The 20,356-nt window shown below is 46.2% G+C and overlaps 1 protein-coding gene across 4 annotated transcripts in view; it reads right to left on the minus strand.

Moving 5' to 3' along the window:
- Positions 1 to 16,020, minus strand: part of SYNJ2 (synaptojanin 2) — a 257,365-nt gene extending 241,345 nt beyond the window's left edge. The window contains exon 1 of one of the 4 annotated variants that reach the window (XM_029596673.1): positions 15,752 to 16,004. In XM_029596673.1, coding sequence (XP_029452533.1) covers positions 15,752 to 15,878 — 127 coding nt within the window. In that variant the 5' untranslated portion in view covers positions 15,879 to 16,004. Of the gene's footprint in view, positions 1 to 15,751 lie in introns of all 4 variants that reach the window. The other 3 variants (XM_029596671.1, XM_029596672.1, XM_029596674.1) reach the window with 3 other exon arrangements.
- Between the last annotated feature and the right edge of the window lie 4,336 nt (positions 16,021 to 20,356).

The raw sequence follows: 20,356 nt of genomic DNA on the forward strand, positions 1-20,356 counted from the left end.
TGGGGGGGGGGGGGGGGGGGTGGGAAGCATGAAAATGTAAGAAAGAAAAGAAGTTTGAACAAAAAGCAAGGCGACAAATAAATTCCTGTAAGTAAGGAGGAATCAGAAGCTCTAAGAGGCAAGCGAGTTTCTCCTGCCAGCAGGGATGGAAAGCAGGGATATTTGGGCCCGGGCAGCCGTCCTGAGACCGCTTGCCAACCGGCACTGCCACTGACCAGGAAACCCATCGGCTATTTTCTGGTTTTGTAACCCTGGTGTCATAGGAGACGAGATGAGAGCTACGCACACAAATCTTACAGTGACCTGCAGCTGGGCAGACAGCACCAACCACCTGTTACTTCCCAACACAAATGAACCTTTTTTTTTTGGGGGGGGGGTCACAAGTTTAGACAGAAATAGGAACTTTCAAAGCTGAAATGCAACGTCAGCATCCATTTGGGGGAAAAGCCCTGCAGCCTACAGAAGTGAGGGCTAGCAGCACGGGCTGGGCACACACAGGTGCAGGGGGGGCGTCGGACGTCTGCTATGCTCTCCCCGCCCCGGGTCCGTGCTTCCAATCACTGCCAACAGATCAGGAGGGGAGGGAGTCTGCTCTAGCTGACCCCCCCCCATACAAGGAAACGTGCAGACGGGAAAAAGTTACAGGAGCTGCGCAGGACGGGGCACAGCCTGGCACGAACGCGACGCGCCGGGCAGCCACGTACTCCTGAGCCTCCTCTCCCAACAAGAGCGGACCCCGAAGAAACCCGTGGCGCCCCCGAGGCACTACACCACCACCACACATTTTGCAGCTTTTAAAAACGGTAAATAATAATTCTTTTTTCAAAACTCTGGATTTTAAATTTGCCAATTTCTAAAAGCTGGATTTCAAGCTTAAAAAAAACCAAACCGTCAACAAGATGTGGGAGAGACCTTTTTACTGGGCGAAGTAAATTTGTGAGCGACCTTCAAGAGCTGTGGAAGGAGCACAGCTCTCCAAAGCTACAAAAGCAGTGCCATGTGCAAGAAGAGAGTCTCACCTGCAAGCTCCCGTTCAGCGATCTTTACTTCTACATCCCCGGGCGGATCAATACGGCACCTGCTCTACTTTACTCAACGTAAAAGGCAAGACTGACTTTGTATTAGATTAGAAGCATCAGGACTATCGTTATAACCCACTGCCATGCTTGAAACTTGATCGGCGTAATACACTGCTGGAATTCCGTACAATTGCGAATTGGTGATAAGTTTTTGTTCGCACGTTTTATTGTACGGTGTTTCTCATGTGCTATTACGTCTAACTGAAATCTCAAATTTAAATTTTTAGTCTTTGCAGTTAACACAACCAGTGACATCCACAGTTCAGTCCAATCCTAGCACAGGTCATTGTGCTGTGAATTTTAGCACCTTGCACTCCCCACCCGTCCTCGCAAGACTAATGTGAAGAAGACTGGCGCTCAGACTGAAAGCCTCCTGTTCCGGCTCTTGTCTGTGACAGCTCGCACCACTGTGACCGCTTCAGAAGTCTATGGCAAGTCACTCGGGCTAAATGCCGAACTCTTTGCAATCCAAAGGCCTTGAAGCAGACTTCGGAAATAACGTGCAGTCTTTTCTCTAATGGCCTGGCCTTCAGATTGCCCTGGAAAGCAATACTTCATCTGTGGTTTTTAGGTCAGCGTTCCATGCTAAATAAATTAGAAGCAGTTTACATTCCTGAGACTATCTGAAGAGTCCAGGGATCTATAATGCGCCCTGCACAGTCCCAGACCCGGAAACTGAGACAAAGAATGCAGAAATGAAACCATCTGTCTCAGGGAGCTCTGGCAGTCACAGCAAATCAGAACAAGGCACCAGTTCACTGCATGAAAGCAGAGGGAGAGCTCTGGCTCAGCTGCTCCCAGGTGACCTCCAGTTGCTGGGGGTCCCTTAAAGAAGGAGTGGCCTAGTGGCACAGGCAGAAGACCAGTTCCAGGTTCAAATTCCACTTCCTTGACACTTCCACTGCTTCACGTACAAACCTATTAAGCCGCTGTATTTTTCCCTGAAAAGAAAATACTACAGGATTCCCACCGAGCACCACAGCTTTGTCAATCCTGCGATAGTTTCCCCAGCAGTACAATTCTACAACTTAAGCTGCCTCCTGGAAATACCGCACGATGGAAGTCTCTTATCCTGGAGTTGCCATCTTTAAAAATGGCAGAGCAATCCAACAGCGTCCCCGCCCTAGTCTCTGTAAAAACCTCCTGTCCCTCCTGTCTCCCCCTGCCACCTCCTGAGGCGGCACGAGCTGCTGAGAAAAAGCGCAGGCCGACCTCATCTCTGAAAAGCTTTGCTCTAAGGCTACTGCTGGCTGATCTCATTGCCTAATCCCATGGCAAGAGGAGAGGAAGATCAAAGTCTTGAAGAGCCCAAACCTATGCAGAAAGGAGGAGGTGGAAGAGTGGGAATGACAGTCATCACGAGGAGCCCAAATCAGCATGGAGAGGAGGTGGGAAAGAACGGGCGAGGAGCCTGAATTGCACAGAGGATGTGGAGAAGAGAAGAGGAGGAGGGCAAGCAGGGTGAGAATCCCACAGAGCATTTGTGGCCACTGCTGCATGTACTCTGGTTGCCTTGCTGCCCTGACACTGAAGGAGAAAGTTACACTATGAGCAAGTAGTATGGCCATAGGGGAGGAGGAGGAAGAGAGCATGAGTTTGGGACCATTTGGAAGCCAGCATTCACATGTACTCAAGAAGGGGCAGAGAAAAGGACATGGGGAGGAGAGGGCAGGAAGGACAGCTCTCAAGAAGAGGCCATGGGGAGAGGCAGGAGGGGGAGAACGTGGGAAGGTGAGGGGGAGCAGGGCGAGGAGGGAAAGACCATGGAAAAGGGCCATAAGAGGAGAGGAAAGCAGGCGAGAAGGCATCAGGAAAGAGCCCTAGGGGCCAGGTGGGAGAGGACGGATGGAAGGCACCGGAAGGGATCAAGGGTGGGAGGAGGCAAGGCAGGAGGGAAGGGGATATGGGAAGAGGACTGGGGGAGGTACAGCAGTGGGAGATGGCAGGAGGGAAGGCCCTCAGGAAGAGGACATGGGTGAGTAGAAGCAGAATAGGAGAGAAAGCACTTAGGAAGGTTTCAAGTGGGGACACTAGGAGGGAGAGGACCAGAGAAGGGGCTGCGGGAGGAGCCAACAAGAGGAGAGGTACTCAGGAAGGGGTCATGGGAGAAGCAGGACAGGAGAGAAGGCTTTCAGAAAGGTCCATAAAAGGAGAGGCAAAGATGGCAGGAGAGAAGGAGTCATGGGGGAAGGGCAGGAGGGAGAGATGACTGCTAGAGATCTTGAAGACGATGGGAATATACAGGTGCCAGGGGTTAAGGAAAGGAATGGGAGGGGCATATCCCCTTTCCTCCTGCCAGGGATCATTTTGAAATTTCTGCATGTGAAGTTTGCAGTGTCCCCAGCCCCTGAGTGTTCAAAGGCTTGTGGGTACAAAATACAACACTGACTGTTGGGAGAGGCTAAAAGGGAGAGGGAGAGACTGGTGGGTCTGGCAGGAGGAGGAGGAGGGAGAGACTGGTGGGTCTGGCAGGAGGAGGAGGAGGAGGAGAGACTGGTGGGTCTGGCAGGAGGAGGAGGAGGGAGAGACTGGTGGGTCTGGCAGGAGGAGGAGGAGGGAGAGACTGGTGGGTCTGGCAGGAGGAGGAGGAGGGAGAGACTGGTGAATAAGGATGTGCTGGGATGAGAGATTGGTGGGTAAGATCTGGGGCTGAGATACTGATGGAGTGGGACTAGGCAGAGAGACTGGGGAAAGATTGGTGATGAGGAGGAACGGGGGAGAGAAAAAAAAAAAAGACTGATGGAGAGTGATTGGAAGAAAGAATCAAAATAGTGGGGATAGAATGGGGGCCCTAAAGCTTTAGGATTTTGAAAAGGGGCCCCCACACCCAAAAAGCTTGAGAACCTCTGATGTAGATAAAGGTGAGCCGGCTAATATAACGTATTTAGATTTTCATATGGAGGAATTCCCAGTTGGGCATTGCCTCATGAGCCCCCTCAGTTGATTTTAGAGCTATAATCTAGCTAGATAAGCGACCATTCAGGGAGTCAGGTGGATATTTAGTATAGATAATTCATCCTCTTATCTACAGAAAACACCATTTACAATAAGCTGAGGGTTGCAGTTGAGCGTTTACTGAATAAGCAATGCAGTCCTCACCATGGAGAGTAGACTACTGGGTAAATAGGCTCTGCAAAACTGCTTGTCCAAATTTACTGTCACTCTGAGAAGTTGTCCAGACAGTAACGGGACGTAAAGCTGAGCCACCAATTTAGCCATAGCTCTAACTTGATGAGCCATGATGGTGTCTGTAATTTGTGGGCCTGCTAATCTTTAACAGTGTGAGATGTCGTCTGCTAGCCAGTTGTAGCAATGGTCAAATGAACACTGTCCATCTTATCTTTTGGAATCATAAGAGATGATTAGTTGAGAAGACTACTCTTGTAGTAAGTCAAGGTCCTTTTACAGTTACCCTCATTTGGGTGAGGTTTCAGGAAGAACACAGGTAGCTTGATTAATATGGAAAGCTGACAGAACCTTTGGTGGGTGCAGAGCGCAACTTATTGTGAATGAATTGCATACAAGGGGGGATAATGAACTACAGCCTGAAGTTCACTGACTCTTCTGTTTGAGGTTACTGCGACCAAGAATATTACTTTCCACGTTAGATATTTGAGTGAGGCCTGCTCCAATGGTTCAAAGGGCAGCTTCATCAGTTGTGCCAGGATCCCATAGAACGGGAGGTTTTACAACTGGTGTATGCCACATGCCTTGACACTAATGAACGAATGGAGATAAACTCACCCTTGCTTTGAACATGGTAAGCTGCTATTTCAGCGAGATGTATGCTTAGGGATCGATTTGTAAAGCAGTGTGTGCCCGTCCATGTGCTCGCGGTTCCTGGTGCGCACACATGGCCACACGCCAGCGCATGCATGTTATAAAACCTGATAGTTGCACACATGTGCGGGAGGCGAATTTTAGCTAAATATCAGCTGTGACTCAATGGGGCCTCCCCTATTAAGGAGAGGACTGAGAGGGAACTTCCCTACCTAAACTTACTCCCTCTTCCCCTCTCCTCCCCAATCCTTTCCCCCAATTTTTTATTTTATTACTTATTGCTCCTCTGGTGCAGCAGTAATCTCCGCACGCCAGCCGGCTGCTGGCGCTCACTTCCCTGGCACAGCGTCGAATGGCGTTGTCCCGGCCTGCCCCCCACCCAGACCCTTTGGAGAGGCTCAGCACGTCTGTGCATACCGGGGTTTACGTGTGTGGCTGGGCCTTGTGCGTGCTGCGCACGTTTTATAACAAGCACAGCCACGCACGTAAACCCCGGTATTTGCACGCATGGGCCTTTGAAAATGTACGGTACTTATTACTGATGAATTGGCAAGGCCAGATTCAAAAAACGAGAGCTTCTGGTTCATGTGCAAATGAATCCAAATAATTGTGTTGACACCATGTGGAAAACCTTTTCCATCTGAAACCGTAAGCTCTTCTAGTTGAAGTTTTTTTCTTGCGCACACCAATATGTCTTCCATTGCTTTAGGTAAAGACAAGTCTTATCATTGAGGGTTCAATCTCCAGGCTGTGGAGCTGAGGGATGGAAGAGGCACCCCTCTTCTTGAGTTAATAAGTTCGTATCTAATGCGAGAGCTAGAGGAGGTTGAGTGGAGAGCTGTTGTCTGGGCCACACTGGAGAAATGAGGATCAGAAGGAGCCTTCAGTACTTTTGCACTGTTCTGACTCTTAGGGGAATCAGTGGAAAAGTGCACATGAGCTCTGCAAAAAAGCATCCCGAGTGGATCAGTTTGCTGGAAAGAATGGAACAAACGTTTTCTGTTTTATTCTGATGCAAACAGGCTGACTGCTGGAAATCTCCAGAGACTGAACAATCTGTTGGTTGTAGATTGATTACCACTTAAATACCACTTAAAAAATTCACCTCCGCCAGGCCTATCAGGGAACACTACAAAGAGTCACTCCAAATTCCAAAGGCCAAAACCTACCAACATAAATCCTTGAGTCTCAGAGCCTTCTCATCAGCAGGTCCAGCTCTCTGGAACTCGATCCCACCTGATTTGAGACAAGAGCCATGCTCTTTAACATTTAGGAAAAGACTAAAAACTTGGCTTTTCAAAAAAGCATTTCCAAGCCTTGAATAAAACCTCCTCTCACTAGCACTAACTCGTATGCAATAATGGAATGTAAACACGAATCAACCAACCTCAAACCCTCTCTCACTAATTCCTGCTGAATATTTATCATACTATTACCATTCACAACTGTCATATTTATTCATTTGATTACCTATGTACCGTTTCATAGTCTTATTTTTTCACTTGCTATTCTAATGTATCAATAGGCTGAAATGTAAATATTGTGCTGTTCAATTTCTCCCCTTCCATCCCAAGTTTATTTTCCTTGTTTTTTGTAACTTTCCCTCTCCCTTTTTCTGATTCACTGTATTTAAAGTTCAAGGTTCTTATTGAAAATATTGTTTTTTACGTTACGTTATGCTTTACACTCCTTGTTATTTGTAAACCGGGTTGATGTGATGCCTATCATGAAACTCGGTATAACAAAAAACAATAAATAAATAAATAAATAAATAGATTGCTTGGACAGGGCCATTCTTGTGGACAAAAGATTCTGCTGAGGCGATCTGCCAATGTGTTGGATATTCTGGGAAGGTAGGTAGCTTGCAGTACAGCTTAATGTTTGCTTGCCCACTCCCATATTTTTATCACTTCTTGGCACAGAATCCAAGATCCTGTGCTTCCTTGTTTGTTCACATAGAACATGGCAACTTGTTCTTTTCTTTAAGGAGGCAAGTGAAAGCTGTTCAAGTATATATCTTATAGCTCTCAGTTTGAGGAAATTGATTTGAAATTGTTTCTCCAAGAACGACCATGTTCCTTAAGTTCGAAAGAGGCCTGTTTGGGCCCTCCAACCCTTTGTGGAGGCATCCATTACTAAAGGTTACTTGGTGAGGAGCTTTGTTGCAGCAGAACTCCTTCCTGTAAAATAATGAAGGGGTCCAGCCACCAACTCAATCCCTGCTTCAATCTCTACATGGTTTGTTAGGGGCCGAGAAAGCTGGACCCACTGCTGCCACCACGTGAACAAGAACAATCAGCACTTGCCTGGCAGTTGAGTGATCTGTGCTCAGCAGTCTGTGAGCCAGTGCTCATTCTGAAGGAAAGCTCTCGCCTGTAAAGAATCTATCCACGCTCCAAGGAACTTGATGATATCTGGGATGGAATCAGAGTCAGTTTCTCAAAACTCACAAGGAAGCCCAGCAACTGTGAGAGATGCATCGATATCTCTAGGGAGGTTAGAACTCCTTCGTGGGAATTTGCTATCACAAAACAGTTGCCCAGGTAAGCAAAGACCTGAATGTCCTGACGGCGTAGATGTGCTGCTACTACGGCTAAACACTTGGTGTAGCTGAAAGGTCAAAGGGGAGCACTTTGTATTGAGAATGAGAACAATCCATCATAAAACATAGATATTGCCAGTTGGAAGAGGGGATGGGAATGGGAGTATAAGCATTTTTTTAGATCCAGAACACACATCCATTCCCCTTTCTAGATGAAGGGGAGGACAGGGCAGAGGGAATTCATTTTGAATTTTTTTCCAGAATATATGCTGTTCAGGCTTCCTAAATCCAGGATCAGACTCAATCCCTCAGATTTCTTGAGAATGAAGAAAAAGCAGGAGTAGAATCCCTGGCCATAGAGATAGAGAAACTGGGTCTATCGCCTGCTGTTCAAAGAGCAACTCCACTGCCGTGTCAAATGAGACGGATACAGACTGAAGGCCGAGCAGTGGAGATGTGCAGGAAGTTGGGAGAAATGCAAGCAGTATCCAGCCTCCACAATCTTGAGAAGCCAGCATGAGAGGTTTTGGAAGCCCCCCGGCGGTGCACTTCACAGTAGTGGTGTTTGCGGACGACGTCCTAGTCTTTCTTGCTGCCCCACAACAGTCTCTCCCTGCAGTTCTACAACTGCAGAATGACTTTGGACAGGTCAAGTCTGAAGCTATTCATGTTACAGGCATGCTTAAATGTGAATGGCCCAGAACCTTTCCTCCGAGATGGGTAACGGGAGAAATGAAATATCTAGGCTTCAAAATCCCAATTAATGTAGATGTTGTTTATAAAGCAAATATTCAACCTTTACTAAACCACACAAAAGAAACATTGGAAAGATGGCAATCACTATCTCTTTCCTTAATAGGAAGAATCCAGCTCTTCAAAATGGTGATACATCTTACAAATGGCACCTCTTTGGATCACCAAACAAGACCATAAACACCTTCTCAGAGTTCTTTGTTCCTTTCTCTGGCGGGGGAAGCGAGCTAGAGTACCAATGGGAATTCTCAGGAGACCTACTGAGGAAGGTGGACTGGGATGCCCACATTTACAACTTTATAATTTAGCGTGTAGCATGGGATACATAGGGGATTGGCTCTTTACCACCTCAAATTTTACCCCATGTCAAAATCTTTTAAAATGGTATGGGGTTACATCATTAAATCCTCTCATTCAGATAGATTCCCATTTCATTCCCCCAAATCTTAACCACCACATGTTGTTCCGTACGTGTAGGAATGCGTGGATGCAAGTTTGCAAACTCCACCACCACTCGTCTCGATTAACATCACTCCTAACAATAGCCAATCACGCACTCTTCCCACTTGGTTTGAATGCAAAGTCATTTATTGATGGCAGAAACAAAATCTCACATATATTCATCAAATGTTTGATCCCTTGTCTGAACAACTACTTGATTTTACAGATCTCTGCCAGAAATTCGCAATCCCACACACTGACTTTTATATGCCTCCTTGCAAGTGCCACATGTCATTAACAGCAAGCTGCCTTGCTTTCAGGAATCCAACAATAAAAAGTTGCAGGATACCATACACCTGGGAAAAATGACAATGTCCCACTGTATCTACATATTATAAAAACATAATGGTTGTTAGCAAACTACAAGCTTTAGAAAACTTGTATACAAGATGGGGAGACTGGCCGCTGTTCTCGTTAACCTTAGGAAAGTTCTGAAACATTTTTGGTACTTTACATGACAACTGACAATGTATTAAGAGAATCCTCCTATAAATTTCTTTGGGGAACCTATATCATTCCATCTTGAGCCCTCTACTTTAAGATAAGCACATACAACTGGTGTATGCCACATGCCTTGACACTAATGAATGAATGGAGATAAACTCACCCTTGCTTTGAACATGGTAAGCTGCTATTTCAGTGAGATGTACACTTAGGGATCGATTTGTAAAGCAGCGCGTGCCCGTCCATGTGCTCGCGGTTCCTGGTGCGCACATGTGGCCACACGCCAACGCGTGCATGTTATAAAACCTGATAGTTGCACACACACTATCTCCGTATCTCCATGGGGGAGAGGGTACCTTTTACCATTGTTTTTGGGGATGCCCTAAGGTTTTGGAGTTCTGGGAAGATGTGCAAACCTGACTAAACTTCCACTAGACCCCAACTTGTGGCTATTTGGGTCAGAAATAACAGCACAGCTAGATTTAAACCCTGAACTCCTTTTATTTCTTAAGAGAGCTGGGCTCATTGGCAGGAAAGTTATCCTATCCTGTTGGGTTGACAATCATGGGCCTAACCATGAGCAGTGGTTTTGGGGTATGCTCCGTCTCGGTTCAGGGTATGCAATTGCTAAGAATACCTCGCCAAGGAAGTTTATTAGGGTTTCACAAATGTGGCATGTGGAGCAAGATCAAGAATTGCAAGAAATATGATTATTCGATATGTATATCTATAAACCTGCTACAATGAATACCTGTACAATTGTTCAAAATTGTCAAGGCTGGAATGGGGGGAGGGGGGGAAGGATGGGTACTTTGGGGAGATGTTTCATCTGTTAGATTATTTGGTTTATTTATAACATGAAAATTTCAATAAAAATAATTCTCAAAAAAAAAAAGTTTACTAAAGCAATATCAAGGAACTGTGTTTCATCACATGAAGGTTGACTAGGACATGCACTAACGTACTCCTCCAATAATGCAAACGGATCCCCATCTTGCACTACTTCAAAGATTTGAAAGGTATCTCTTAATCCCGTATAGCGTGTCACAATTTCATTAATCTAAAAAAATAAAAGAACATCAAATTACCAAAAATCCTCAATGGGCCTATCCACCACTCAAAAAGGTATAGAAATTACCTACCCATTACTTCTCAAATTCTAAAGTTTTTTTTATGTCACCAAATGAATGGCGTTTCCAAATCGTTAAACCGACAAATACAAAAGCTATTCACAAAATAAAAGTCTACAGACTAAATAACTATACAAAATAAATTAGAAAAGTGATTATAACCACACTAACCTTATAAGATAAACGAGCCTAAATCATTCAGATGATATCCCGACATCGCAGGTAAGCTGCCGGGGTCCATCCAGTCACCAAAAAAATACCGTGGATGCACATAGTGTTCAAATCATTTTATATCGCCGGATACGCAGGGGATTCGTCATGGAATCAAACACAGACATCCAACAGGAGATGTAATTACGTTCTCAGACATACCATATTCTAATAAAGTTAACATAGCCAATTTTGTATATATTAAAGTAAACATTTAAACTATGTAAATGATTTGAAAAACAACAAACCAAAAAGACATCCGCATATCTCCATATTAAGAATCACCTTCATTAAGGATTATGCCTATAAAATAAATTCGTACAAAACAGTTATTATATAGTTATAAAATTGTCACCCACTCACAACCCAAATTACTAACTCAAAACCAACCAAATACTATTAAAAATACAATAAAACAAGTAACAAAATTAAACCATATAAATAAATGCATCAGTATACCTCAATACGAAAATCACATTCGTTAAAGATTATCCCTGTTAAGATGGACTTATACAAACCTATTGTTTCTGTACATAGTTTATAAAAAGGCCGCCCACTACACCTCTTGATTCCAACCATTTGGAGCTAAGGTTCCCCAACAAGGATGAAACAACGTTTCATCTTCAGTCAATTGGTGGGAAATATCAACACCTCTACTTAATTTAATACTACGAATGACAAAACATTTAACATCCTCAACTGTATGTTGTTTAGTTACTCAGTGTTCCACGGACTGACAATTCAGTAGCCCATTCAACATGTTCATCATTAGTTGTGCATAATCTCTGAAGTCTCAAAAATTGCCCTATAGGAATATTTTACCAGTTTTGATGTAAACCGGCATGATGTCCACAACTAATGCCGGTATATAAAAATGTTTAAATAAAATAAAAATAAAAAAAATTTCTTTTAAATTCCCAGGATGAAACCTAGAAAAATGTAACAAAGAATTCCTATCCATGCTTTTCCTATATATATATATAGTAGTACCTAGATTTCCTTCTAATTTATTAACAAGGACATCCAAGAACGGGATAGATTGCTGATGAACATGGAAATCAAATTTAAGGTTAATATTATGAAAATGACATGAAACAGTTGAAGTTAATATACGATCCTGTCCATAAAAAGAAAACTGCAGGAATATTCACCCACAATTGTAACAATTCACTTGGTCATGGTCTGGACCCAGGCAGCACTAGCAGAGTGTTTGCCGATCCATAAACTTAACTAGGAACTCAATAAAACTAAGATGAAGGCAGCAGTCCAGCAGCAAGAGGGGGGCTTCCCAGTCTTTTGCATTGCGTGTCACATGTATGATTTTTACCCGCCGGTGAGAGATTGTCGGGCGGATTTTAAAAGCCCTGCTCGCGTAAATCCGCCCGGATTTACGCGAGCAGGGCCTTGCACGCCGGCGGCCTATTTTCCATAGGCTGCCGGCGCGCGCAGAGCCCCGGGACGCGCGTAGGTCCCGGGGTTTTCTGAAGGGGGCGTGTCGGGGGGCCCGGGGGCGTGGTCTCGCCCTCCGGAACCTCCCCCGGGTCTGGTCTCGGCGCGCCAGCACCCCGCTGGCACTCGTGGATTTACATCTCCCTCTGGGAGGCGTAAATCCATGGATAAAGGTGTGTGGGGGGGGGGGGTTTAGATAGGGCCGGGGGGTGGGTTAGGTAGGGGAACGGAGGCAGGCTGCGCGGCTCGGCGCGCGCCGGCTGCCCAAAATCGGCAGCCTTGCGCGCGCCGATCCAGGATTTTATAAGATACGTGCGAATCTTATAAAATCCAGCGTACTTTTGTTTGCGCCTGGTGCGCCAACAAAAGTACGCAAATGTGCTTTTTTTAAAAATCTACCCCTGTATGTGTGCACTTGGTGCAAAGAGCTCCTGGCTCTCAGGGAATGAGTCTGATCTCTGGAAGATAGAGTAGCAGACTTGGAGGAGCAGAGGCAGACAGAGAGGTACATTGATGAGACCTTCAGGGACATAGTAGCCAAGTCCCAAATCCAGTCTGACAGTCCCAGTGCTGCCTTGGATCAGAAAGGTCTCCCAGTAAGAGAACATCACCCTGGTGTAGCAGGAAGTGATCCTGTAGCAAGGGCCTGCTCTCCAGGTGATGTATTGTCCTCTCGCACTGAGGACAAGTCTCCCAGGGCAACTGCCCAGGAGGGAAGGGTTAGGTCGGCCATCATAGTTGGTGATTTGATTATTAGAAACGTAGATAGCAGGGTGGCTGGTGGGCGTGAGGACCGCCTGGTAACTTGCCTGCCTGGTGCGAAGGTGGCAGACCTCACGCGTCACCTAGATAGGATTATAGACAGTGCTGGGGAGGAGCCGGCTGTCGTGGTACATGTGGGCACCAACGACATAGGAAAATGTAGGAGAGAGGTTCTGGAAGCCAAATTTAGGATTTTAGGTAGGAAGCTGAAATCCAGAACCTCCAGGGTGGCATTCTCTGAAACGCTTCCTGTTCCACGCGCAGGTCACCAGAGGCAGGCAGAGCTCCAGAGTTTCAATGCGTGGATGAGATGATGGTGCAGGGAAGAGGGATTCAGCTTTATTAGGAACTAGGGAAATGTTTGGGGAAAGGGGAGAATTTTCCGAAAGGATGGGCTCCACCTTAACCAGAGTGAAACCAAGCTGCTGGCACTAACTTTCAAAAAGGTGATAGAGCAGCTTTTAAACTAGAACAAGGGGGAAAGCAGACAGTCACTCAGCAGTGCATGGTTCGGAGAAATGTATCCTTGAAGGATACTAATGAAACAGGAGAGAGTTAGCACATCCCAACAAAGAGGTTCCATTAGAAGCAAACATAGTCCATGTGCTTATATGTAAAAAGTCACCGAAGCTAATGATTTCCGAATTATCCCTAACAACTGAAAAGCAGGTTGTTAATACAAACAAAAAAAACCACACTTTGAAATGTCTGTATGCCAATGCCAGAAGTCTAAGAAATAAGATGAATAAAACGGAAAATGTCATAATGCCTCTGTATCGCTCCATGGCGAGACCGCACCTTGAATACTGTGTACAATTCTGGTCGCCGCATCTCAAAAAAGCTTTAATTGCGATGGAGAAGGCACAGAGAAGGGCTACCAAAATGATAAAGGGGATGGAACAGCTCCCCTATGAGGAAAGACTAAAGAGGTTAGGACTTTTCAGCTTGGAGAAGAGACGGCTGAGGGGGGATATGATAGAGGTGTTTAAAATCATGAGAGGTCTAGAACGGGTAGATGTGAATCGGTTATTTACACTTTCGAATAATAGAAAGACTAGGGGGCACTCCATGAAGTTAGCATGGGGCACATTTAAAACTAATCGGAGAAAATTCTTTTTCACTCAACGCACAATAAAGCTCTGGAATTTGTTGCCAGAGGATGTGGTTAGTGCAGTTAGTGTAGCTGGGTTCAAAAAAGGTTTGGATAAGTTCTTGGAGGAGAAGTCCATTAACTGCTATTAATCAAGTTTACTTAGGGAATAGCCACTGCTATTAATTGCATCAGTAGCGTGGGATCTTCTTAGTGTTTGGGTAATTGCCAGGTTCTTGTGGCCTGGATTGGCCACTGTTGGAAACAGGATGCTGGGCTTGATGGACCCTTGGTCTGACCCAGCATGGCAATTTCTTATATTCTTAATAGACATTTTCCTGCCACAATCTTTTAACCAACTTACTGAAGCTTTGTTCTTAGAAGAAATTCTGACAATTTTTCTTTTCTTTTTTTTTTTTTTTTTTTAAAAAGCAGCTCTGAAAATTGCTGTTTGGGGGCTGCTGAGGCAGCAAGGCAACTTTAAAAGGGTAAAGTTTTGAAATTTTTAAATGAAAAAACAGACAGAAGAGGGAGCTAACCACGTAATGCTGGAGTGGGAATTCCCCCAAAGGCTCTACTAGTAAGCAACAAGGTCCGTTCACTGATGCTGGATGATGTCACCCATATGTTATGGCTAATTCAGCCCTGCTTACTGACAGAAATTACAAAGTCATGGGACAGGAGGCAGTGCTTTATTGTGGATTGGTAACTGATTAAAATGCCAGAAACAGAGGACAGGACTCAATGGTCAGTTTTCCAAACGGAGAAAGGTCATTAATGGAGTACCACGGGGATCAGTCCTGAAAAGCCAACAATGAGTGAGGTGATCACATTATTCAAATTGGTTAAAACAGCAGCCGAATGAGAGAAACTACAGAAGGACTTTGTCAGACTAGGAGACTGGGCAACTGAATGACAGATGAAATTTAATGTGGAAAAATGCAGAGATGTACATAGGGAAAAATGATGCCAACTACAGGTACAAGATGCTGGATTAAGTATTGGGAGGCTAATACGTTGAAATTGTCTGCTCAGAGTGCAGAAGCAGTCAGAAAAGCAAATATGTTATAATGATCCAAAAAGGAATGGAGAATAAAACTGAAAATATCTTGTTGCCTCTGTATTGAGCCATGACTCCTACCACACCTTGAGTACTGTGTGCATCTAAAAAAAAAAACCATCATGAGTGAGGTGAGATGAGTAAATAAAGGTCGCTTATTTACTCTTTCAAATACTAAAAGAAGGGAACACTCTATGAAACTAACAACCAGCAGAATTAAAACAAATTGTGGAAAGTACTTTTCTACCCAGCGCACAGTCAAGCCGTGGAATCTGTTGCCAGAGGACAAGATCAAGGCAACTACGGTAGCACAGCAGAGTTTTAAAGAGGTTTGGAAAAGTCCATAATAGACTAAAGAAAGCTCCTGCTATCCCTGGGAGTGAGCAACAGAAATCAGATGCAGGTTACGGATCTGCCGGGTACTTGTTACCCAGATTGGCCACTGTCAGAGAGAGGATGCTGGGCTCCATGGCAATTTTTATGTTCAAATGCACGAACTTCTTCTTCCCTCCAGCAGCCCCGCAAGGGAACTTTGAATCCTCCCCTCCCCTGGCTCGGCCACCATGCAGGAGACTTTGCGCATTCAGCTGCTCCGGCCCTAAGATACAGAAGGAGTTCGGCTGACCCTGGAAACTCGTCACCTTGCCTTGCCGAAAGAGTGAAAGCTTGGCTGTTTAAGCAAACCTTCCCTCTCTACAGCGGACATTCATCCTGACCACGAATCCCCCAAGGAGTTCCCACTTCCATCACACGAGCGATGTATAAATAGACAATATAAGCAATCTATGCCTCATGCACCCGGTCCATATGTTTACCGGAAATCTCGCGCGTGTATTCATTATATCTATAGCCGCGTTACTTTATGTAAACGTGGGACACCAAATGCTCATAAACGCACACACACACACAGACATCAATATTAGCCGAGAGGGTGGCGGCGGTAAAACTTACTGAGCGTGGCCGCCGTCCCCGCCTCCAGCAGCAGGCAGTCCTCCCGGCCGCGGGACTCCAAGAGGACGCTGAGCCCGGAGGCGCCCGCCGCCTTCAGCCGCACCTTCAGCCCTTTGCTCAGCGCCATGGCGGGAGCGGAGCGCGAGCCGCGTCCCTCTCCCGCTCGCGGGCGCTTTCCAGCACTTCCTCCTCCTCCCGGCACTGCCGAGCCAGTGCGGCGCCCTCTGCCGGCGGAAAGGGGAAACTGCGCAGCCACGCTCGCCGGACTGGGTTAGTCCACGCCCACTCGGGCTCCTCTTGCACGGTGGGTGGGACTGAGGCTGCATGGCCGAGTGCTGGCTCCTCTTCCTTTGCCTCGGGCGGCCCAGCCAGCAGTCGCAGAGGGATGACAGGCACACTACTGGCAGACTGGGCTACTTTATTCCCACTTGGCCGAGTTATTTTGCTGTGGTGCAGAAAAAACCCCCCTCTAATTTTGGGCTGGGCAATTGGATGACTCAGTTACTATAGTAATCTCCGCCATTTTTGTTTGGCTGATGAAGTGCATTCTTCTTATTAGCAAGTGCAGAAAGAGGACTTTAGGCATCAGCCACTCAGAGGCGACTGGAATAAGAGCACAACAGAAGGCAAACAACTGGTGCTTTGTTTAGCAAAGTTGCACACCTGTAACAGATGTTTCACAGGAAGAATTAAGCTCTGGACTTTGTTGCCAGAGGATGTGGTTGGTGCAGTTAGTGTAGTTGGGTTCACAAAAAGTTTGAATAAGTTCTTGGAGGAGAAGTCCATTAATGGCTATTAATCAATTTTACTTAGAAAATAGCCACTGCTATTAATTGCATCAGTAGCATGGGATCTTATTTATTATTTATTTATTTATTTAAAACTTTTTTTATACCGGCATTCGTAGGACACATCATGTCGGTTTACAAATAACTGGGAAAGGAAATTACAATAAACAGGGGAGGGGTTAACTGGGTGATATACAAAGTAGAGGAGAGGAGAGTCAGACAGGCAGCGTTACAAAAAGAACCAATATACAAGGTTAGTTGGCATGTGCACTTGGAGATATTAGGTATATGAAACTTATTTACAGTAGGACATGGGCAGGTGCACGTAGGAACGATTAAGGGGGGGGGGGGGGTAGGGAGGGAGGGGGCGAGACGGGGGTGGTGGGAACCGGGTACAGACGGTGATAGTTTTCAGGGAGAAATTGATGGTGGCGTGGGGGAGTAGGCAAAGGAGGGAGGAGAGATAGAGAGGGGTGGGAGAGGGGGGATGGGAGAGAGGTAGTGGGCTAGGTTGGGATTGAGGTGGTTCAGGAGGACATTGGATAGGATTGGGTGGAATTGGGGTAGGCTTGTTTAAAGAGCCATGTCTTGATTCCTTTTTTGAAGTGGCTCATGGATGGTTCTAAGCGGAGTTTGGCGGGTAGGGAGTTCCAGAGGGTAGGGCCCGCAATGGAGAAGGCTCTCTCCCTGGTAGCGGTAGTGTTTGGGTAATTGCCAGGTTCTTGTGGCCTGGTTTGGTCTCTGTTGGAAACAGGATGCTGGGCTTAATGGACCCTTGGCCTGACCTAGCATGGCAATTTCTTATGTTCTTATATTTCTTTATTATATGATAATCCTCTCTCAATTATTATAGCCAATGAATGCAAATCTACAGCTGTCAAGATACAACAAGGGATAAGGCAAGGCTTCCTCCTTTCACCTTTACTATACAGTTCATCTATTGGTCCTTTATTGAGGAAAATCAAAATGACTCAGACTATAACACTTCTCAGCTGCCAGCCTCAGCCCTTTAAAGTTGCGGCTTTTGCCGATGATGTCCTCATCTTCCCCACCAAACCCGCAGCGTCTTTAGGGATTCTTTTGGACCTTCAGATCCACTTTGGCCAGTTTGCTGGTTTGAAAATAAATCAGGATAAGTCATAAGTGATTGATGTCTGCAGGAACATTCAACCAATATGGAAAGATGTTTTTCCCTTGAAGTGGGTTGAAAGAGAAATTAAATATTTGTGTTGCAGTCTGATACTGCAGGCGAGGTAGTGGACCCTTGGGCCGGCCCACCTAGGATGACAGGGTAGGCCAGGAGGCGGAGCCACAGGCTGGCAGAGTTCACCCGGGAACCAGGAGCCCCCCCAGGAGGAGCCTGTAGGGTCCTGGAACCTTGGGGAATAGGCTCAGAGTCCAGTGGCAGGAATGGCCTAGGCCGGAACTGTAGTATAGGAAGTCCAAAAGTATTAGATAGTCCGAGGACCGGCTGTACAGGCAGAGGGCCAGCTGATGACAGGACAGCGGGCGGCAGCGGGAACTGTAGCTAACCAGCTACTGAAGCAGAGTCTGTAGTAAACTGGAACTGGAGCAGGCTGAAGACTGGAAAGGAGTCTGTAGCAGGCTGTGGACTGAAGCAGGCTGTAGACTGGAACGGAGTCTGTAGCAGGCTGTGGACTGGAACGGAGTCTGTAGCAGGCTGTGGCCTGAAGCAGGCTGTAGACTGGAACGGAGTCTGTAGCAGGCTGTGGACTGAAGCAAGGTCGAGAACAAGCCGGGGTCAGAGGCAGGCAGCTGCAGAAGCGAAGTCGGGAACGAATCAAGGTCAGAGGCAGGCGGCAGGCTGAAGCGAGTCAAGGCAGTCCAAAGGTCAAGGCAGGAGCGAAGAACAGACGAAGCACAACTCAGAACTACTAGGGCAGTAGTGAACCTCGTTGCAAGGCAAGGAGAAGGAGTCCGGACGCCGGTTATATCGGGCTTAGGGCGTGATGTCATCAGCACAGGCGGGGCCAGACTTCCGGGGGCTGTGCGCACAAAGTGGGCATCCTCACGCATGCGTGAGGCAGCGGAGAGACGGGCAAGCAATGGCAGGCACCACGTGGAGCGGGCGGCTCCGCCGAGGTCCCAGCCACGCAGAACGCGGCATTTCCAGCAGCAGAGGTAGGCACTGTTCAGACCTAGAGAAGGGGAAGCGGTGGAGACCGCAACAATTTGGGCATTAAAATTTCTAATGATCTCAGTTCTATCTACTTTGTTAACATGAAACCTCTCGTATTGGGCATATCCAGACCATCAGCATGTTGGAAATTGATGCCATTGTCCCTATTCGGAAGAATACATTTGCTTAAGATGATGATCACTTCCAAATGGATACATATTCTCCAAAATGGTACCATTACGGATAACCAAACAAGATCATAAAGAAATAGAATTTTTCCGAGTGTTATGATTATGCGTAGATGTGGTTGAGATGATCGCTGTCTCCGCTCACAGGGGGGAGCCCTGTGAGCCTCACCAGCAACAGGTGTGGTCTCAGCAGTGTATGACAAGGCTATAGTTAGAGACTTTATTACGAGGAGAGAGAATAGAACCCGGGAAGCGGGATTATTGGTAAACACAGTACTTGAGCAAGAAGGTATAGCAATGGGAGACCACAGATGATGATCCAGTAGTGGCCCACAGTGCAGGGTATGCCAAAACGTTAGGTTCCAGATTAGGAGCTACCACCCAAGAAAGAGATCTAGGCGTCATAGTAGATAATACGTTGAAATCGTCGGCTCAGTGTGCTGCAGGAGTCAAAAAAGCAAATAGAATGTTAGGAATTATTAGGAAGGGAATGGTTAATAAAACAGAAAATGTCATAATGCCTCTATATTGCTCCATGGTGAGACTACACCTTGAATACTGTGTACAATTCTGGTCGCCGTATCTCAAAAAAGATATAGTTGCAATGGAGAAGGTACAGAGAAGGGCAACCAAAATGATAAAGAGGATGGAACAGCTCCCCTATGAGGAAAGGCTGAAGAGGTTAGGGCTTTTCAGCCTGGAGAAGAGATGGCTGAGGGGGGATATAAATAGAGGTCTTTAAGATCATGAGAGGTCTTGAACGAGTAGATGTGACTCGGTTATTTACACTTTCGAATAATAGAAGGACTAGGGGGCATTCCATGAAGTTAGCAAGTAGCACATTTAAGACTAATCGGAGAAAATTCTTTTTCACTCAACGCACAATAAAGCTCTGGAATTTGTTGCCAGAGGATGTGGTTAGTGCAGTTAGTGTAGCTGGGTTCAAAAAAGGTTTGGATAAGTTCTTGGAAGAGAAGTCCATTAACTGCTATTAATCAAGTTTACTTAGGGAATAGCCACTGCTATTAATTGCATCAGTAGCATGGGATCTTCTTGGTGTTTGGGTAATTGCCAGGTTCTTGTGGCCTGGTTGGGCCTCTGTTGGAAACAGGATGCTGGGCTTGATGGACCCTTGGTCTGACCCAGCATGCAATTTCTTATATTCTTATATTCTCCGTTGGTAAGGATAATCTCAGGGATGCAGCTCCGGTAGTGGCCCGCAAAGTGGGGTACGCCGAGGAGTCTGCACAGAGATGAGAAGACAGATGTAGAACCCAGAAATGGAACTGGAAGCTGTAGTATGGATATCCAGTAGCTCAGGCTATGCAGTAATGGGCTTCACCGAAGCAGGAGCGGTAGTGGCCCGGGGTACAGTGTAATCCGCAGGGAAGCTTCAGTGAATGCTTGACTCGAAGTCTGAGAAGTACTCACAAGTGGAGGTCCAAGAGAAGTTCAATTGTAGAACAGGAGAGTTCCCAGGGTAGCAAGG

This window comes from Rhinatrema bivittatum, chromosome 3 (assembly GCF_901001135.1).
Source record: "Rhinatrema bivittatum chromosome 3, aRhiBiv1.1, whole genome shotgun sequence".
In the NCBI taxonomy this organism is placed as follows: domain Eukaryota; kingdom Metazoa; phylum Chordata; class Amphibia; order Gymnophiona; family Rhinatrematidae; genus Rhinatrema; species Rhinatrema bivittatum.